At 37.4% G+C, this 21899-nt stretch overlaps 1 protein-coding gene across 24 annotated transcripts in view; it reads right to left on the reverse strand.

Annotated features, from left to right (window-relative positions):
* DLG1 (discs large MAGUK scaffold protein 1) overlaps window positions 1-21899 on the reverse strand; it is a 163198-nt gene that overhangs the window by 73680 nt on the left and 67619 nt on the right. For 3 of the 24 annotated variants that reach the window (XM_040612686.1, XM_040612679.1, XM_040612685.1), the window contains exon 1: window positions 20411-20660. The exons of 19 other annotated variants lie outside the window; for them this stretch is intronic. In XM_040612686.1, the coding sequence (XP_040468620.1) occupies window positions 20411-20635 (225 nt within the window). In that variant the 5' untranslated portion in view covers window positions 20636-20660. Of the gene's footprint in view, window positions 1-20410; window positions 20661-21899 lie in introns of those variants that run through there. 2 more of the 24 variants (XM_040612680.1, XM_040612684.1) reach the window with 1 other exon arrangement.

Below are 21899 nucleotides of genomic sequence, written 5' to 3' on the forward strand. Positions count from 1 at the left end.
GAAGCAGTGGGACATATGCATAATTCAAAGCAAGAAAAAGCAATTATGTAACTAAAGCTGCACAGGTTTGGCAGATCATCTTCTGACTGCAGAAAGGCTGAACCTGCAAGTGTTCTCTGCAGACTGTATTAATTACTATCATGAACTACTCTAATATCAAGTGCTAAGTGATTTTTCATAACCAGACGGGGTTCAGGAAAGGGTTGTGTTTTTGTATTACATATCAACTCCGAACAATTAGTTGCTAACACAAAGCTGAATCATCAATATTTCATTCTTTTAAATTACCACATCAAATGTACAGTGCACACTTTGCAGCAATCTGTTGAAGTGCCAGTAATCTTTCACAAGTAGTATTTCTTCAAGAATTTTTTCTTTGCACATCCTCTAACACCTACTCAATAGCTGGGTAACAACAATACCTGTGGAAAGGGCAAATAGTACTAATATTTGACCAGCAATGTCTACTGCAAAGGTCTTTCTCAAAGCTTCAATAACCAACTTTCATTACTTCAAAAAGCAATTCAGCTGGGAGAATCCTCCCAAAATAATTCTGTACTTAACCCTTTCCTTCGCCTTCAAGCAGATACCACAAAATCAGCAACTTCTGCTAATATGACTTGACTGATGAAAACAAGCCCATATTCATTACCTCTTCTTGAAAGTAGGAAATATCTTCCAAAGTGAATAAAATTTTAACAGTAATAAGAAACAATTTTGATTCAATACCTAGTGACAAAGCTGAATGTAAAAGACACATTTTCTTTCTAGAGATAAATAACTTAAGGTCTGACAGTGTAGTTTTTCTATATTTTCACTGAACATCCTGGAATGCCACAGGATGTCTCACTAGTGAAGTCTTTTTTTTTTAAGAATTTTGCATCCATCTTCCTCAAAATCACAAGTCAATAATCATCTAACCATACCTTTGGGGATTTATAGGCTGTTTGGTGAGTCCAATTGTGGTAAGAATAAAGCACAACAGCCAGCCATCCTAATTCATAATCCGTGTTAGCCGTATGCTGCCCAGAGCATCTAAATCTGAGCATACAGCTGGCATAGACACTGACACACATCTCTGCCATATTCCTCCTTAAGTCCATCCTGTGGCCTGGGCTGGTCCTTAGTACCACAAAGTCTGTGACTTGAGCTGTTAAGCAAGAAATTTAAGACATGCACATTTTTCCTGAGTGTATTTCTCCAGGACTTTAAACAAAATATAGCATCAAAGGCAGCTGGAAAAAAAACATACCGCAAGTACACCACCAGAACAAAGTTTTACAGAAATGAAATAAAAATTTATCAAGTTTTGCAACGGGGGGGGGGGGGGGGGGGGGGAGTACAGAACTATCTGAACAGAAGCAATCAGTATTGACTTGAAATCCCAAACAACATTCATATATCAAAACAGCGCATAACACAATCAGACATGCTAATATGCTGCACATTTCTGAATTTTGAGAACTGCAAAGATAGAAGACCCAGCTCTACCCAGGCATGAGTACTGCCACTGGTGATGAGCTAATCCAGAGGTTAAAATATGCCAAATACAGAGGATGGGAAGCAAAACCACCAAAAAGGAGAATACCAAGAATACAAGTACGACTCAAGATTTTTCCTCTCTATAAGTTGGTTTTTTTTTTCATGTGAGAAGGTTCTCTCTTATCAGCAGACCATTACTTTGCTTTAAAGATGTGCTTCACACCCAATGAACTCAAACTCACTTGTCCACCTCGCTCAACATGTCAGTAGAGTAACTCTCCAGTTTTGATATGGACATAATATCTGACAATTTCATAGACAGTGGCTAAAACCCAAATTATTTAAAATCCATGAACTTTTTCAGCTTTCTAAGCACTCATGCTTACAAATGTTACCACAATGTTTCTATCACATATACTGGGGGGGGGGGGGGGGGGGGCGCGCAGATCATCCTATCCAAGTCAGCATACTCTATATTGTTTTCTAACAGTAAACTGATTTACCGCAAACAAAACCTTAAAAGAGACTGGCTAGGGTAAATGAGAAGCGTAATTATGATGACCTCAATAAATGGGTGGTTACAATTAAGCCTGCCTACCATTCTGCGCTGATCTGAGCAGCAAGAACTTTTGGCTTCAGAACTTTTGGATTTCTAACCCCCCTACCCCTTTAAGGGCTCTCTCCCTGTTCATTGCAATGATGGATCAAAAAAAATTCCCATGGTCTCCCAAAGATGAAGGAATAAAAATACCTAGATCTCCACTCAGATGCTATCCAGGTCTCTCCAAGGAGAGTTTGAACAGAAAGCACAGAAACAAAGTAGCTGAGCCTGAAGCTTGTCAGGGTATGTCTACATGAAGATGGGTAGCTTAGTACCTAACAGTTTTACTAAGAAATTTTGAGGACTGGCGAACTATCTTGGAGCTGTAACATCAGTACATGTAAAAACTGTAACAAAAATAGGAAAGTTTTTCTGGATCCCAGGAAGGAAAATTTTTCTCACCCAACCCTTGTAGATTAAAGGGACTAGTGTGAAAGCCTGTGACTTTACTTTAGATCTCACTTTTTTCAGAGTAACCCATGTCTCTTGCTCTTGAAAGTCTCATCCATGCAAGTACTCTATTTTCGTGAAGACACACAGCTAGCATGCTAGCTACGTCCAAACTGTAGGGGTTATCTGGTTGTTTGTTGGTGGTTTTGTTTTGTTTTGTTTTTAACTCAGTCAACAAATTGATTCTCTAACCTAGTTTCTTCCTCAAACCCCACAGCATTTTAGAATGAACTCAAATGAACTTAAAACTCTGAACTTAAATAAATAGCTTTGAAGGGGAAAAACAGTGACAGCCAGAATATCAGTAAAATCACAGACAGTGATGATGACCTGAACTGATTTTAAGACAAATATGCAATTAATTCACTGTCAACTCTTCATTGTAATCTTCATCTACAAAAACAACTCAGCGAGGAACAATTTGCACCATGATTACCCAAGCAGAAGTAAAGTAGCAAAGGCAGTGACAGAAACACTCTTACTTGCTGAGGCCTAGTAAACTATTTTTTAGTGAGACAATTTAAAAAAAAAAAGGAATGCTATAACTCTAAGTAATAATATAGGACAGACTGCCCAGCCATTTGTGGGATAAAGTTCTACTCTGTAGCAAAAGTAAAGTTTTGTATATGAGATAAATGGACACTCATAAAGCAGAAGTGAGGAACTTGGAACTACAAAACTGTCACCAGTATTCTCACACAGTACCTAGTAGCTGTTTGGTTAGTCAAACATTCAGGTGCTAAGAATCTCATTCAAATATGAACAATAGTCTCAACAGAACAACATTTCCAGCACCCAACCTGTCTTCTCTGTTAGGATCTAAAAACAGACCCGTACAGACTTAACATCACAGAAAGTTTCACGCAAAGGAGACCATCACTGTCCACTTATGTCTAGTATTCAGAAAGATTTACTTAGCTCTAATTAATTTCTCCTGCCAAATCTCTCAGGGGCTGCTTAAATGATTGAATCTCAGTCATATTCCAAATCCATAATATACAAGATGTACACAAAGTTAATCCTGGTTTTAATAAAGGTAATTGGTGAATTTTGTTTTTTTAATACTAAACAAATGTCTAGCACTGAACCCTATGCAGCAGGTTAGTCATCTGTATTCACCCAGCAACCTGGCACTCTAAGCTCAAAACAGACAAGGCTCCTCATTTAGGTTCATAAGTGCTATTGAGAATGAATTTAAAGCATTTAATTTGCAACTTAAAGCAAGGTCTAGAAAGCTCCATTTAAATAACATCAGCCTTAAGAACAGTAGCTTTCGTTATAATGCTAAATAGTCCACAAAGAAACTGATGTCAGTTTGCAACATCAGAAAGAGAGCAGCCAAAGAGAAAATGTGTTCTAAGACTTTATTATAGAAAAATAATGTCAGCTGTAGGGTGTCAATATTTAGGTTTTGACACTCACAGTAGAAAGCGAATGCTGTAATAGAAAACCGAGACATGATAGACACTGTTCACTGCTGAGAACACCACTAAATCAAAATACAATAACAAAGCTTGGATAGTGTTTACCTGCTTTAATAGATATGACACTTCATGTAAGCTCTCAAATACATAATTTTCCATCATTTGTAAACTATTCAGGGAATAATTAAACCCTCTGAGACAGCACACTTACTTTGTTCTTTATAATTCATGCAAATAGCAAAGATGTCCTACATCTATCTATCTTTGATACTACAAAATGATCTCTCTCAATACTAGAAATGCATCAGTTAACTCTCAAAACTGCAGCACTACTCTCCTCCAAAGTTTTTTGGTTGAGGTTTTCGAGTCAATCTATAAAAAAAGTTTCATAAAATATGGGAGTGAGGCATGTGTATCATCTTATCTAAAGCATGATCTGTTTTTTCTTCAGGCTAAAAAACATTCAGGTTCACCTACTTATAGCGCCCTCAAAGTACTTAAGGTACAGTCTTAAAACAACGAGTAACAAAGTGATCTGAACAAAGTTAGTGAATTGAAGTAAGAGCTTCCAATTCTAAGACAAGTAGTTATTATTGGCAATTGTATTATTCTGTGAACAATCTGTTATTATCTGTCAAAAAATCTCTTTATAAAAATGAACAAGTTTGCCCTGAAGCATTTGAGTATGAGCAGAAAGTCATTTTCCTCACACATTAATGAACAGCAAGCAAACAAAAAAAAAAGAGACAAGAAAAACCATTTATAACAACCCACTAATTAAAATCCATTAGCTTTTCCAGAACATGCTACAAGATTTTGGAAAATTCATGATTTTATTTACACATACAGTGGCTTTATACTAAAGCCACTCCATACTTCATTAACAAAAGGCTTCATACACATAAGTGGCATTAGCATTTTATCTTTACACATGCTGAATTCTTCCCAAACATATAATATTACTTTCACTACTGTTTTGATAGCTTTATATTGCTATCCAGATGCTTTGCCTTCTCATTGCTCAGAGCTAAGGCTAAAATCTTTACCATGCAATTACTAGCTAGGTACCTCATCTGATTTTATTCATTCTTACACCATGGAAACACTGGAAGTTCCTCAGACTTGCTTCCATGACAACATGGAGTTATAACACAATCTCAAAATAAGTACCATTATACAACACATCCAGGCTCTAGAATGAGTCATAGGAGCCCTGCAACATTTCAGCAAAATAGGCATCTCTTTCGTAGTGTCAAATGTTCATTGTCTTCAGCAAATTAAAATACTACGGAAGTTTTAACAGATTTAATGCCTAGCATTACTTGAGCAAACTTTCACTCCACAAGTAAATAAAGAATTATTTTTTTCTTACAATGCTGTTTGACAAAAATTCCTAAAGATTCTGGCACTTTTCAGTATAGCTTAGGAAAGAATACAGCCTTATACAACCTCGCAATGGGAAGACAAACATTTATATATACTTTTTAAGTTTACAGTGTTGACTAAAAACAGTGTGTTTTCAAAAACAAGGTTTACAGATAAACTGACTTTTTGTCCATAATCATCCATAGGCATTTTACCTGGATTTCAGCTTAATTGCACCAGAGAAACACAAGTTAGATTTGATCAGTTTATGATCAATGCTGGACAAACACAGCTATGGTGCACCCAGCGCAGAAGGTGCTTAACCTCTCAAGCGGAGCAGGAAAGCCAAGTCCTGTGGCGCTCCATACAAAGCAGCCTGTCTCATGAACCAGAACTAGGGCAAGTCAGCTAAAACTGGAACCGAAATGGAGCTAAGCCCTCATGTATCCAAACTGAGTGCAGAAGTCATTTCAATAGTTCCCTGCAGTTTCCATGAGGACTCCCCTGTTCAGGACAAAGACAGAGGGGCCAGAGGATGAGGTTCAGCCCTAAGATCAGGTGGTAAAACGCCTCTGGGAAGAAGACTCTGCAGTGACAACCACATGGCTCTGCAGAAGTCAGCTCTAACATGCAAGATCTGCCATTCCGTATCAGTGGCAGTAAAGACCTGGGATGTCAGAAAGCCAACATTTTGTGTTGGTAACATGCTGTCCAGAACGTCCAGCAGCCGTATTTTGTGCGGCACATCCTCACCTCACTTACTTTGGATAAAAGAAACATTACCTATACTGACCCGAAAGAAGTGGGTAGCGATAAATATTACAGAAGTAGCTTAAGTTTTTCAGAATACTTCAAAATATATGAAACAATGTAACCTTTTCTTAAATTATGACTTCAATCCCATTAATTTTTTTTGGTTTAACTGTGACAGGATACTAGTTTACACAATCATTTTTGCCAGTTTCCATTTAGTTTAGACAATTAAAATGCCTAATCCATAATAAAATGTTTGAAGTCTTTAGGATACAAATATTTAAATTCTTCACTACAAAAAAAAAATCATAGGAAGAGCTAAGACAAGGGTTCTGACTTCTGAATTTACAATTCAGGAAAAACAAAACAGGATTAATCAGACCCTCAAGACTACAAGCTACTTTAAGAATCTTGCAGTTTTATTTTACACAATCACTATCTAACGCCAGCTATACTAAAAAACACAATTCTATTAATGATTCAAGCCCTTAAACATTGAGAAGACATCAATAAAATATTTGGATATTAAACAGTTCAAAGGAAAAAAGAAGTGAGGTCACAGCCTGCATTTATTTATGTCCCTACCACAATTATTCAAAAGCCGCTTCCTTCATTCTTACATTCTCAGAACAACAAGAGGCCTAAATGCACTTTCAGCCAACACTTCTATAACAGTGGTCAGGCTATGGGTGAAGTTCTGGGTTTCAGGCTGACTTTGATGTATGAGGTTCAAGTTTCCACTTCCCAGGCCAGTGTCCCACCACCTTCTCACACAGACTGCCCCACAGCCCTGGCCCAGCCCCTGTCTGCCTTCAGGCAGAAATGAACTAAAACAAAATAGGGCCAACACCATCACAAAAGACTACTCTGACTCTTCAGTTCAAGTAAAGGCTATTTCCTTCAAAAACTACCTGATTTCTGTTTCCAGCACTGTTTTGCATAAAAAAAAAAAAAAAAATCTTTGAACAAAATGCAAGAACAGCTCCCATAACCCTGACCCTCCTCCACTCACTCACTAGGCTGCAAACAAGCAGAAGCTGTTCTTTCACTGTTGAATCCTTGCCACCACAAGAAGGCTGGCCAAGTCCATGAAAACTCATGGACTCACGGTTATTAAACACATAAGTCACCCCCAGCTCTTGGAGTCCCTACACAGGAACAGGCAGAAAGCTCTGAAAACCCTCAGAGGAAACATCATTCCTCTTTCTCCTGGGTTTATACTCTCCCCTAACCCTCTGCTCTGGCTGCCGCTGGAAGCAGGGGACCAGCTTGATGGACATCCTAATATTTTTCTTTTGCAGTTTTTCTTTTCCAGCAAGCAAAAACATCAGTAGGAAATGGTATTTTACAGTACGTTCTACTTCATCTGATTATGGTTGCTGAACTTGAACGACTAACATCGATAAAACTTGAGAAGCACAACTTCGGTAAAAGTGAGCAGATAAAGAAACAGGGGTGAAATAAAAAAAATTAACACTGAAAACTATGAAAGAAGAAAGTGGACTAATGGATATGTAAAAACAAAATATTAAGTGGTAATGCTATAAATAGATAACTACTTCATTGTTTTAAATTTAAAGAACCAGAAAACAAAATGTGTCCTTTATGCTGGTTACTGAAGGTCAAACCCAAATTAGCAGCTATCAAATACATTTTCCAACTCCTGCACTGCAAGAAATTAGCTACAAGTAATGACGTATGGTATAAAAACACCAGACAAAAACCAACATGCCAGCACTCCTGCCACCTCCCAATTACATATCTACTGTACTTAGAAGGCGGCATAGGAAGACACAATGAAATGTTTCTAATTTAGACATGTTTAAGGACAAAGTAGAATTCACCTGTTACTTGTTTCCTTAATCACATTCCCTGAAACCAAGCTGACCAAGTAGTCCTCTCAGATACATTTCAAGACTAACTCCTGCCACTCTGATCATCTCATGACTGATGCATCACTCAGGGGATGAATCTATCAAATAGCATTTTCTTAGGAGACCTGCAGATTTCTAGGTCAAATGATCATGACGGCTGAGTGACACACAAAGGCCAGAAACTGAGATGCAGTTCCCCGCATTTAACCCACCTTATTGCCAAGCTTTAGAACATCCTCTAAAAATTTATCCAGGTTTTTTTTCCTAGTGTAATTTGTTCAGAAACATCAAATGACACAATGCACTAGATACACAAATAAGTTATTCTGATAGTTCACGTCCCTCTCCATTAAAAAAATGCACTCCACACAAACATTAAAAACTGCCATACTAGATGAGAGGAAAGGCACCACTGGTCAAGAGTCTTACTAATAGCAGAAACTGACAGTCGGCCAGTAGGAGTTAGACATATGCCCAGTAATTCTTCCAGAAAACCATCTCTGAATCTGACACTCAAGGTCTTCCTGAACCACTGTCTGTAACAGCCACCTGCCCTTTGCAAATCCATGTAACTCCTTCTAGACATCATTCTCTTTTTGAACCTTCTCTTCAGAGCATTGTGGCAGTGACTTTCACAATTTTAGCAGAAGTTTTACAGGACAGCTGTGACACATTTAAAATTAGAGAACTATTGAATCATTTCTATTTGAGAACCTGTCTAATTTCATTTTTTCTAAGTCTTTATCATATTCTCCCTCAGGGTTTTTATTGTGTTATTTTTAAATTAACTGTCCCTATAGATAACTAGATTCTTTTTAACACTTCGCTACTCTTTTCCTTGTTACTTATGCTATATCCTTTCTAAGACAAGGCAAACAGAACCCCACAGAAAATTCAAAATACAGATACACAAGAAATATACTCAATGTCATGTTCTGTGTTCCTCTCTACTACTTCTTTAGTAATACCTGACATTTCATTTACCCTTTTTTCACTATTGCAGAGCACTAAGGTGACATTTTCAGAGAACCATCAGTGACAATTCCGAAGTCTCTTTCTGGAATAGAAATACTTCATTTGTAACCTATCACTATATGTACACACATGGAATTAACCTTCTAAGCCTGTTGCTTACTCACTGCTGTACAATGAATGTTGCCAGCTATTTTCCTGCCCATTCACTTTAATCTACTATTCTCTGTAGCCAGTCTAGCTAACCTGAAAATAGAAATAATTAAAAAAAAATAAAAATCAGTCCTATGACTCCATCTCATAGCTTCTCCTTCCCACCCCAATCATTCACAAACACAACCTTATGGGAATCCAGTCCAAGTTGAATGGACCTGTTTTAATCAATTCAAAGATCTACAAACATCCTCCCCCTGTATCTCAAGGCACCATTCATTTTAAACAGCCGTTGATCCAAGAACCATTATTTTCAAATACTTTTGTAATTATAATGACCTGATGACCACGTGTTCCCACACAGAATTTTATCTACATGTTCCCTCTTTTCAAAGAAGCCTGGCAAATCTGCTAGTCCTTATTTTCCCCTTACAAAGACAAGCTGACTTATCTTCAAAATATCTGCTTATCCATCTCTTAATTCTTTTTTAATAATAAAGAATTTCTCAAAGTTTATACAATAAGTCAAGCCTGCTCAGCTGTAGTCTCAGCGTACAGCTTAGCACTTTTTAGAAAGGGCATAATATTTCTCTTCACACAAACACACACCCTTCCCATTTTTATTCTAGGAACACACAGAGAGTTCAAACAAAAAAAGTCACACACATCACTGCCAGTTCAGCCACATTAAACACAGGTTCCTTAAGAAATTCTAAATAAATGTCATCTCCTTTTGATCACCTGTGCCTCAACGCATTGATTTAAATTCTCTTCTATTGGCACCTGACTCATATTTAATACAGTAAACTCAGTCATAGGAACTACTCCAACCTCAAAAGTGGGCCAGCTCTAGCTGGTTTTTCGCTTGGAGATAGGCAGGTATCTACTTTAGCGTTCCACACTTATCTGGGAATATAGTCTTAGGTCTGTATTATCACCATCTTGATCAGCAGGCAATTTACATACTACTTGATTTAGCATCTAACTACTGAAGTGCTGCTCTGTAATGAGGCTTAAAGTGCTCAAATTCTAAAAAGCTGTATGCAGAATTTTCCCCCACACTGTTAATCTTTTTAAAAAAGTAACAAAAATTAGAGTAAAAATAAAAAATTAAAAGCAGTTGTAAAGAGATGTAATAAAAGGGTTTTCAAAAAAATATAAACTGTTTTGCAGCAGTTTACAGCTTCCAAATAGCAATTTAAAGTCATTATATCATATATTGAATCACAGATTCTGTGATGTATTTTGACATTTTCAAGTACAAATTGTATTTGTCATTCTGCTTCTTACATAGGAAATACTAATTTATTACCCTGGTTTGGCAATCACATCGTGTCCCACTATGCTTTTAAAATGCTTATAATATTAATATCACTCTTTAGAATTAAGTTTTCTAAATTTGTTTAGCTTCAGTTGTGTGACTTGGAAAACAGATGCATTTTTCTATTAAATAAACAGGCTTTCTGGTTTCCAAAATCTATCCCTATATATTTATAGTCTGTGACTAAATCATCTCCTGACTTCCCTCTGGATGAACTAAACAGAGCTTCTTAAATTTCTCATTTTAAAGCAGGTCTTCCTGAACACAGCCTACAGGTATAATCCTGTTTCTGAACACTCCCAGTTTATCAGGATCTCTTTTCAGGCCAGGATTTCAGACCAGAGACTGTACATATTACAGACAGAATCCAGAATTCCTTCTCTCTCCTTCTCCAAAGGGAAAGCTGACTTCCTTCCCACCTGCTACATCACACTATGTAGTCATATACAGTTAGTGATCTATGAAAAACAACTAAAATTTACTTACTAAATCAAATTTGCTTTGAAGTACAACTGTACACTACAAGCACAAGAAATCTTTGCTCTCTACTCTGTTATGAAAACCAAACACTATTACCTGGGAGGCACATAATAGGGGCTGCTCGACTAACTTCTACAGGCATTGGTCTCGCCAAAAGAATTTTAAATAAGCAAATATACACACTGTGAGGCAGTGCTGATAAAGAGAATAAAGGAAGAGAGGCTAGAAGACTGCTCCATAACATTCCCATGGTATGGCAGTTTCCAGCAAATACCACATAAAACAGTGGGAAAAAATTGAAGATTCCACGGTCAAAGAAAAATCCTGCACTATACCTGCCTCCCATAAAATACCTGAAGTCATATTAGAAGAACAACACAATTACATAGACACTAGTCTCCAATAACAATACTAACTTCCACACAGTTTAAAAAACAATAGTAACTTAAAAATTCTTACGCCGATTACAAAAACATTAAAAAAAAATGAATAAGCATTTCTATTTTAGCAGTGTCCTGGTAAAATTTGAAATATTGTCTCCTGGACCTTTCATCATTTCTATGAAAAATATGGAGAAGGTGATCTGGTTTTATTTCAATCATTGCTTAGATGTATCTTTACACAAAACAAACTGTTGCAAGGAACTAGAATATGCATTGGAAACCGTTTAATGGAACAAAAGACTGAAAATTCATAAATACCAAGATCAGCTTAGAAGAGAGACAAAATTAGTCATAAATGTCTGTTATCTGTCTGGAGAACACATCAGCTCAACTATATCCTAATGTGCAGCTAAAAACAAAAAAATTATGAAGAGCAGTAAATGCACAACAGAAACAAGCTGTAGAGCAAGCCTGATATATTAGAGAAGTGGGTTACAGGCAGCGAGATGAAATTCAATACTGACAACTGAAGTCACATGGAATAGCAATAAACAGCACAGAGACACCCTGAGGAATACCAAACTGGAAAACATGTCCAGTAGTGCTTTAGTTGGTAGCAAAGATTTTTCTGAATTATCAAAGATAGACACAGAAAGGAATCCTTGCTTTACATTGCAGTCCTTCAGAGTGCTTTTTTGATACTGTCTGAGCCTTGTATGTGTATGTGTGCACAAAAACCTGGTACATGGAAGGAAGCCTTAAGTCTTTCAAAAAAGCAAGTGACAGAACTGTACAAGCTTTGGGATTCCTTTTGGGATTTGGACACAAGTTTTTCAGGGGATAAAACCACCACATGGTCATGACACGAGATGACCTTAAGGGAAAAAAAAAAAAAAAGAAAGAAAGAAAAAAAAAAAAAAGAGGATCGATCACAGTCCACCAAAACAAGTACCTCTTCCTACCCCACCTCCCCAAACAAAAATGTGTTACAATGCCTGTCAGTGTGGAACAGGTGGCTTCTACACAGCAGAAGATAAGAACCAGCCATCTTGGTCAAGTGGAGGTTAGAACATAACTTTAACAACTTAACATCTACTCTAGCAGCAGCTTCCAGTAGGTAACATTTGTAAAACATGAATGAGGTACAGGGAATGTATGCAGCTGAGGAGAGCCAGGAAGCACCACTGGGCTTGCTGTTCAAGCAGTTCCTGCAATAAACTCAAGCTGGTAGCTAGAGGTGACTGCTTGAAGTGGCCAGTGATGATGCCAAGTAAACAAAGCTGGAGTTTAAAAGATACTGCAACTTTCCAAGTATATCAAAAAGTAAACAACTTTTTAATTTTTGGTCACGACTGACTACTTTCACAGAGAATGCTGACCTAATTAATTTTGAATGGTATAGAAATGACTGTTGCTAATGCTACTTTGGGCAAAACCAGAAAAGTCTGCTCCTCAAAAGGTATATTCAGGATTCAGGGAAGACTCAGCAGGCAGTGGTAGTATTAACAAGTCAGTCTCAGTACTGAATTTGGCCTCTGTATCACAGTTTTCTGAGCTTTCCTGACAGATGACCCAAGGTTACTAGTCTTTAATGTGAAGCAGGAATGCTCCTGTCTCTTTTGTAAGGAAGAAAATGGAGGGGCTGAATGTGCTGGCTTAACATGAACATGACATCTGACAAGGCACATATACCCTTCTCAAAGTTCACTATGTATTTGATACTATTGTTGTTGTTGTTTATGTCCCTGAGACCAGCATTGCAACTATGGTGCCCTTTTAGACTTATACCTGCTAGAATTTCATTACTGCACTTAGTTAGCAAAGCATCTGTTGCAGGAATAGTCCCAACTGATCAGAAGGATTACTCCTGTCGTCTAACTGGAGAAACCTTTAAGCATTCCTGAAATCGTATTACAGAACTATGCAATCATCACTTGAATTAAATTCAGGAAGGCACATTAGAAATAGCATTAAAGGAAATATCCTTCCTCAAGGGAAGAAAGCATCCACTGGGACCCATCTGTTACACAGCCATTACATGATAAGCAAAGTGTGAATGATGCGGTTACACTAATAAACAGGGATGAGGTACTTCATTTTAATTGCACAAGATGCATCAGATGAAGAGGCGGATGTTTTCCTGACATTTTCATCTTTTATGGATCTGCCAAAGTAATACAAAACATGAACTGTACTGGAAATGCTTCACAATATGCTTGTGCTTGAAGTTCAGCAAACACTACCATGTCAAACATTAGCTTGAACTCACTCCCAGGGAGAATAGTGAAAGACACATTTTTCACTCAGACTGTCATGCCCCTGAGATGGCAGAAGTGTGCATAGCCCAAACAGGCAGGCCTGGTCAAAAAGAGTTCATGCCTCGCAAAGACATCTTTTATAAACGAATCTACAGATACACACATCTGGCATTTTACAACAGCTCCAAAATGCATGCTTGCTCCCATGCACTAAAATACTCGGAAGGCTGGCTCAGTGGCAACATGTAAGCAACAACAATACACTGCACTATGTAGGTCTCAAGATGTACCAATAGAATAAAGAGAATGGGTCTCAAGAGATGGTAGAATAATATATATGAAATAGGAATCACTAGTGATATTATGTGACAGTAAAAAAAAAAAAAAAAAAAATCACACTATGAAACTCAGATGAGGATAGGGAAGGAACAGAGAAATACAAATTACTTATCAGGGTAAAGAAAAAAAACAAAGAAGAAGGAAACAAAGAGGAGGAAACAAAGCAGAGGAGCTCAAGAGCCTACCTGCTAAAAATTTTAGTAATTAATTGTTATTCAAAAACACAAATTCAAGTACCTCCTCTGCTTTGGAGTACAGGGGAAAGCACTGGCCCCCACAGAGGTTCTATTTCTTCTCAAGAGAGACTGCATAGCTAGTGTGTGCATAAAGATTTCGATTTATCTTGTTTAACAAGACAACAATTTCTCTCCTTCAGTTACTGTAAATCCCAGAAAGGCTGTGGACATGAAGTTTACCAAGACTCTAAGCTGGGTGTAACTAAAAGTCTCTTAAGTTGCACAACACGATATCATGTCGGCTGTCAAACACAGATGCAGATCATTCTAAAAGACAAAGTCACGTTGTCTAAAAACATCTAAGACGTTTTTGTTGCATTAGCTTCTTCAAACTAAAAGAAACATCCTGCACACTCTTAATCATAATTGAGAGTGCTCTTGATGCTGCAGACCAAAATAGAGGAACAGGAAGAAGATGGTGTTCACTTTAGATTCAGCAACTCTGTCAATACAATTATTAAGTAAATGACTAACTGAAATACACAGCAGCTTTGGCAGCAAAACAGAAATGCCATACCACAGGAGCTGTCCTAGAGCTGTTTAGTAAGCTGACAGCTGGTGAAAGACAGACTGGCCTGTATTTGACTTTCAAAACCGTTTGTCAATCAATACGAGCCTCAACTGAGAAGGCAATTATCACAATATAAAATAAATTAGCAAAATTATGTAACAGACCTAAAGAGTCCTACCTCTTTCACAGGCTTCCATGCACGTGGCTTTATACAGCAAGACCCTGTTAGTCCACCTGAGTTACCAGTTGAAGACAAAGGATCAAGAGGGTATCCAGTGCCTGCATGCCTGAAGGTTCAGAGCCTTGGGCAGTGTAGACAGAAAGCCCCTGCAGTAGCAGTAGTACCCCAAAAGCAAAACATTCTGTGTCCCCTTCTCCTTTGCTTACCAGATTTCTGACTCCCTCTGGAAAAAAAGTAATTTTCTGGAGATACAATGGAACAAATACATGAAGAAATTCTGTTGTGAGCTCTGAGTGAGACAGAACTGCTGTGAAAGAATAGGGGAGAGAAAGTGGAACCTAAAACTCTCTGGCAGCAAGCAGTGCCTCCAGGTAGCTGGAGCACCAGTTCAGTTCTTATCATCACTGCCACGCTGCAAGTGATTAACTGAAGTAACACCATCACATGCCAACATTACGGTCCCACGATTTGGTTTGGGAAGGAAGCAGCACAACCTCATTACACTACAGGCCTACTGATTGACTTCGTGAGAGGAGAGGTAATTGGCTACAGCAGGGGACCAGCACGATGCTAACACAATCTACCTGACATTACATGATTCACGATATATATTCTTAAGATTTATTGATTCGATTATGTTTTTAAAACTGCATATCTCTTTTTAAAATGTCAAGCAAACTTCACAGTCTTGGGAAGGTTCCATCTCCACTGTACACAGTTAGAAAGTGTTTACAGAATGAACCAAAGGTTCCAGAGACAGTCCCTTAATGCTTGAGTTTAAGCTGTCAAGAATTTCCTATTTCTCAGTCTACTGATCAGAACACATTTTAATGCATTCCTTTTACCAAAAAAAATTCATCCCATTTTTACCTCTGCCATAATGACCTCTTATGGAAAATGCAACCAGTGGGATAATTAAAATTTGCAAAATAAATTCATAACGTTAAAACTGTGTGATACTACGTAACTAAAAATAAAAGAGAAAAAAAGAAACTTAGTACAATAAAATCCATGTCTGCATTTCAGAAGGTCCTTTCTTATAGTTAAGATCATCTAAAGCAAATCAAAGCTGCTTTCTCATGTGTTAATATTAGCAGCAGCAATTTCCAGGCAAATTAAATTTTTAACTCAGGGAAATGTCTGCATTAAAAATCTAACAATGACAACAGTTCTTCCATGTACTCTATTAACTTCCCTACAGTTACTCCTGTAACTCCTTTCTTCTCTACTGTATCTCCTCCTTAAATCCAAAAAATGTATTGAATAAAACAAATTCCATGAGTAAAAAACTTCACGTTATGCAGTGACTGGCATAACAAAGTCCTAGTTTCACTTGTAAACCTGAGGCGATGCTAGAACAGTCACACATGCACACTGCACTTTAATACTGTTCATGAAACTTACCACCCCCTGCAACAGATTCTGATATGCCTAAGATATTTAAGAGTTAAAATGCTATCAAATCATCTGAACTTTTAGCTGCAGGATTTTCCTGCTGCAAGTTCCAGATTTGGAACCTCCACCACCACCACCCTTTTTCTCTTTCCAACTTCTGCTTGTTTAATTAAACCTCTACATACTGTATCAGAACTATTTTATCTTTTCCTCATCTCACATATTTTTAGAATGTGCCTTGTTGTTCTGATCTGTATGTCAAAAAATATATTTAAATATACTAAAATTATAAGAAAGATGGTAAATATCACTGTAAGAAAGACACTTTTGCAATTTCTGAACTGTAAGTAGTAAAATAAAAGAGGAGTTAGGGTAGAGACCTAGGGTTTTTTTAATCATTATCTTTTAAATGCACCTTACAACACCTCTATGTTGTCTGATTACATATAGCATTTGATAAATGCTAATGAACTGAAAGCAATATTCTAGGAGTAGTGACAAACAGTAAAACTATTATCAAGATCTTAAAAAGAGATACAAAGACAAGAAATCACTGGGCTCAAACAACTCACAGGATTTGACAGGCTCTAAAACTTAAAGTGTTTAAAATTAACACATGGAATTAGGAAGGGTTTTCTGACTCCCTCCCTCTTTTTTCTCCCCCTTTCCTAGAACATGTCCTAAAAACCAGAAGTATAAATTGGCACAGCATATTCAAAGAGCTAAACAATTTTTCAGTATCAAATGCCGGAAGCATATTATACTGTGTTACATGCTAAGAATAGCCTAAACGCATTGCTGTTAGAACCGGTCCAATGCCACACGAGTTCCAGAGAAATGAGTTTCTGAATTTGCAGCAGAACATGGGCCAAATACTTTGTATTTGGTTACACTGCTACAATGTTTTGCTGCTGCTGCTACAATGCACTCTGAAGCATGACAGCTGTACCCACTGTTGGGAAGAAGTGCTTCTCACTCCAGAATGGCTTTGGGGCAAAGAATTGCCCTGAACACAGTCACCTTTGTTGATGCAATATGTATATCTCTTGTTAGGACAGCACTTCAAATTACCCAGTATTTTTCATTTGCATAACCATGTATTTATTAAGGTCATGGCTTAGTTACTCACCCTTGTGACAGCAATTTGCTGTATGTTTATTTTTATCCTTATCTTCCATTTTATGCCACAGATGTGGGTTTTTTTGAGGAAACTAATAAATTTGCTGATAAAAATTGAAAGACCAGCTTCTAATCAAATTCCCTAATTCTTCCAGTTACTTCTCAGTTACTGAGGAACAACTGACCCCTCACAGCAGAACGAATGCAGAAGGAAGAAACAAAAATGGCCTCAAGTGCCTGAGTATGTTAAATCAGCATCCCTAGACTCAAAGGAGACCAGTGTGGTTAGCGGACCAAGAAGGCACTGCTACCTCTACAGCAGTTCACCACTGCAAATGGACAGATATTAACCCAGTGGGAAGTACTATTGCTTTATGGACAGACTGCAACACCTGACCACTAAACTCCCTGTTACTAAAGTAATGCAAAGTCTACAAATCACTACAACCACCTCAAGTTCCATGCAAAGCACTCTGGAGACCTTGGCTTGGGCAGGACACAAACAGGATCAGAATGACCACTGTAGTGTTTCTTCATATCTGTTCACATCATCCGTTTCCACCACTGCCTTTTTCCTACAAGAAGTGGGTGATTTGAATCTTCTAATAACATTAAAAAGTGGCAATACTAGTAAATTAGGCACCTTTAACATTTGAAAATGAATTGGTAGCCTTCTGGGTGCTGTGGCTTTTTACAGTAGCTTTTCACTCCAGACTAGTCCTCCATGCCACAATGTGTTTACCCACACATGCATTCTTCTGGGATTAAACCTAGCCATAACTACAGCAAGAAACAGTGCTACAGTATCCATCACCAACTACTTTGCTTCTTTAAGGTACAAGACCCACCTACTAAAAAAATACCCTACCCCAGAATCCGAAGCCCCTTCTTTAGCAAAAGTCTCTTAGCACCTTGCTAGGGAGAAGGCCTGTTGCAAGCCCCAGAGAAAGACAGGGGCATGCAGCCCAACCTCCAGCAGTCATTTTTCTTCCACTGATAATAGAGGGAACTAAACAAGCACCCTCAGTCCATGCCATCCTACCCCATCCAAGAAAGCCAAGCAAATAAAGGGACACTTAAATTTTTGTATCTGTTAAGATTTTGTGTATGTTATAAATCATTATGTCAGAACAATCAGACTATATAAAGCCCAACATCACAAGCAGAATTTCAACAGACAAGATTAGAGAAGTTTATTTATTTGGACTCTGTAAATGTTTCATTCAGAAATATATTCAAGTGATGGGGACGTATCTCAAATGAACAAATAAAAGTGTCAAGAATTTTCAGAATACTGAAGTATAGAATAAAAACCGAAAAGAACTGAAAAACAAAATTGCACCACAATGAGCAATCTCCAAATGTCTTCTTCCCCCCCGAGGCTAGAACAGCTGCAATGGGTGGATAAGGTATGAGGGTAGTACAACACCTTTTCAGAGAAAGAGGCTTCAACAAGCTCTAATGTTTTCAGTGCATTACTTCTGAATATGCTCATTAAGTTTTTTTACAACCACTTCAAAATATTTTATGTTTTTTTTCCCTCCTGGCCATCAACATGTATAAGCAGTTCCTTTTAACAGAAGAACTGTCAGACTTATGAAAAAAAAAAAAAACTGGCAGGCTTTCACAGAGAGAAGCTATCTTTTTCATAGCAGAAAAACAGAACAAACACTGGGATATTCACAGAATCACAGCTTTGGTTTGAAAGGATCTTCAGGATCTTTATCCAGTCCAGCCCACAGTCAAAGCAGAGGCTATCTGGTATTCTATTTACCAGCAACGTTCGCAAGTTTCAAGCATTCCACCATTTCTTGTTCAAGCATTAAACAAACAAGAGTAACCATACTATTTATTGAAAACTTTAACAATGTATCTTTTGACTGAAAAAAAAAAAAACCAAACAACAGTACTTAAAAGCTATTATGCCTACCTAATGCATCACTTAGAGCTGTATAATGACCCCTTTACAAAATCGACAGGATCCCTCTTCAACATTCAGGTACGTTGTCAACAGGAAAGTGAACCCCCCCCCCCAAGATCTCCTATTTGTTGTTTATTCCAAATTCAGCAGCAAAAAACAGGTAACAATAAGCAGATTTCAGAGGAAGTGCCATTTTATCACCTTTGAAACAATTACCAACAGATACAAATTATGTTAATAATAGTGTCTCAGGGTAACAGATTGTTCCTTTTCTTTCAAGTTTTTGTAGTACTTCAGGTTAAATGACATTGTGACTAAAACTGAATTTACATTGACAGCAAGCAAAACAAACCTAATCTTACATTTTTAAGTAATGCTGACATCTCAGCACTGTTCCATCGATCAAAGATCAATCTTTATCATATTATCCAAAGATATAACACATTTGCTAACTAAAATAAGTTTTAACTTCTCTCAATATCAACCTTAAGAACTCACCCCAAATCCACACACTTAAAATCTGGCTCACCTCCTTTTACCTGACTTTCAATGATGATTAACAAAACCATCACCTAGATTGACAGTGAGGTTGATAACTGTCATTCTTACGTCAAGAAAAATGTCAATGTCTTTCTCACAGACTGCATTATTAAATATGTATTCTTTATGTAAAAAGGCATTGTTTATAGATTATTAGCAGCCAAAAAACCCAGGATACTGATACAGATTAGATTATGTTGCTCTACATTTAATTAAAAATTCAAATTATTTTATCCTTTAAATAAAATTCCTTAACCAGGAAATATATTGTCTTTATTTGACTTGTCATCTTACTGCAGCTATGGAACTGGTATTTCTTAACCATGTTATTCCCCTCCAGAGCTAGGAAATAGAATGCAAGCTACATTTTTCAGTATTTCACAATTCCATTAGAATATCTCATATTTAAATGTGGCTCATCACTTGCAAAATAACTTAAATAAAAATCAGACCTCATTTAGTGTTTTCATTTTCATGCTTTAAGGCTAAATTTTACAGAGCTCTGTAAAATATGAAAATGAAAGCAGACAGAAAACACCATTCATAAATCAGAGATTATATGAAAGCATGCATATATAAATAATTGCTATTTCTGACTAGCAAGTAACCAGAAAACATGCAGACACAACAATTTCAACAAGTGACATATTACCTGGGTGGAGCTGGCAGCAACAGAAATGCAGTCAATGAAACCATGTCTCCGAGTGAAAAATGCAACTATCTGCTGCCATCGGGAAGGCTCATTCCGTAACTCATCTGTTGAGCCTTTCTTTGCCCACTGCTTGTGCTTTGGGCCTACAGAACTGTGGCTTGAGCTAGTGTTGCCTCGATTGGCGCGAGAATAGAGGAGTGTGTTATTTCCGAAAATGTAATTCATCTCTGCAGCTCTGCAGGTGGTTGCCAGGCAGTCTTACTTCCCCTACCAGCTGCTGAGTGGTGAATGAGCAGGGGAAAAAAAAAAAAAAATGCAGATAGAATTACAGCAGCATCATTTACAAACCAGGAAAACAAAATTCTTGATAGCTGATGCTATTTTTCTTCCAAGCTTTTCCATCCCCTACATCCCTTCTCTACCTGTGATTACAATGATGAGCACGATCTTGAGCAATTTTTTTGAAAAAAAAAAAGCAGCCAAATGTTTTTCTTATTTTTCCTTTTTCAGAACCCACAGGATCAAAAGCCTGTTTTCTCTTCCTAGCTGACAACAGACATCTAAAAGAAACTGGGTAGCAGGTACAGTACAATGTTACAAATTCACAGCTATGAGGATGGTGGTGGATGGTAACAGCAGCTACTGGGTGGAGAAAGCATGGATCAAAAATAACCAAGTTTCAATCACTGCCTGTAGTAAGATCCAATAGCATCTTTTCACTTCCTTGCTCGCATAAATTATAAACCTGAACCGAACAAAACAGGGAGCATGCAGCATAACTGCACTTGTTCACTGGTCCTGTCTTTCTGAAAGCGCTCCAAAGAGCAAAAACACCTTAACACCACGCTGAGAAAAAAAACATTCAAGAACAAACTGTTTGCTGGTTTCTTCTTCTTTTCTACTCCTTAGTGCATAAAATGGCTACAGAGGGAACAAATCATAGTGCCACAAAACAGTCATTTTGTGTTGCTTATCAATGGATGCCTAGTGGGGTTGTTTTGCTGTGGGGTTTTTTAAATCAGCAAGAAGATTAGAGATACTAAGATTAAACACTGGAAGTCAACACTTAATCTATGATTAATGTATCATTATCATAACACCCATTTCCAAAATTCTGTGACTACTATAAGCATAATACGAATATATATACACACACATTTGTGACCCAACATTACTTCTCAAAAGTACAAGAACTGGCAAAAAATGAAAAATATTTATTATGCACTAATGAATTTTCAGTAACATTTGTGATTTGCATTGGAAATCAAAGTAAAATATTACTGCTACATGTACGCATTTTCTCTGCTTACTTCACAGTAAAAAAGAATTCATACAGTATTTATCTGAAAGATTATACAGCATTCAAGCTACCTTAAAGAACTCATCATTCAAATTTTGATAGCCAACTATTCTTAAAAATATCCCCCAGCTCACAAAGAGTTTACTTACGAAATCAGTTAAGTGCCAAGGCTTTCAGTACATGCTTGCC

This window comes from Falco naumanni, chromosome 13 (assembly GCF_017639655.2).
Source record: "Falco naumanni isolate bFalNau1 chromosome 13, bFalNau1.pat, whole genome shotgun sequence".
NCBI lineage: Eukaryota > Metazoa > Chordata > Aves > Falconiformes > Falconidae > Falco > Falco naumanni.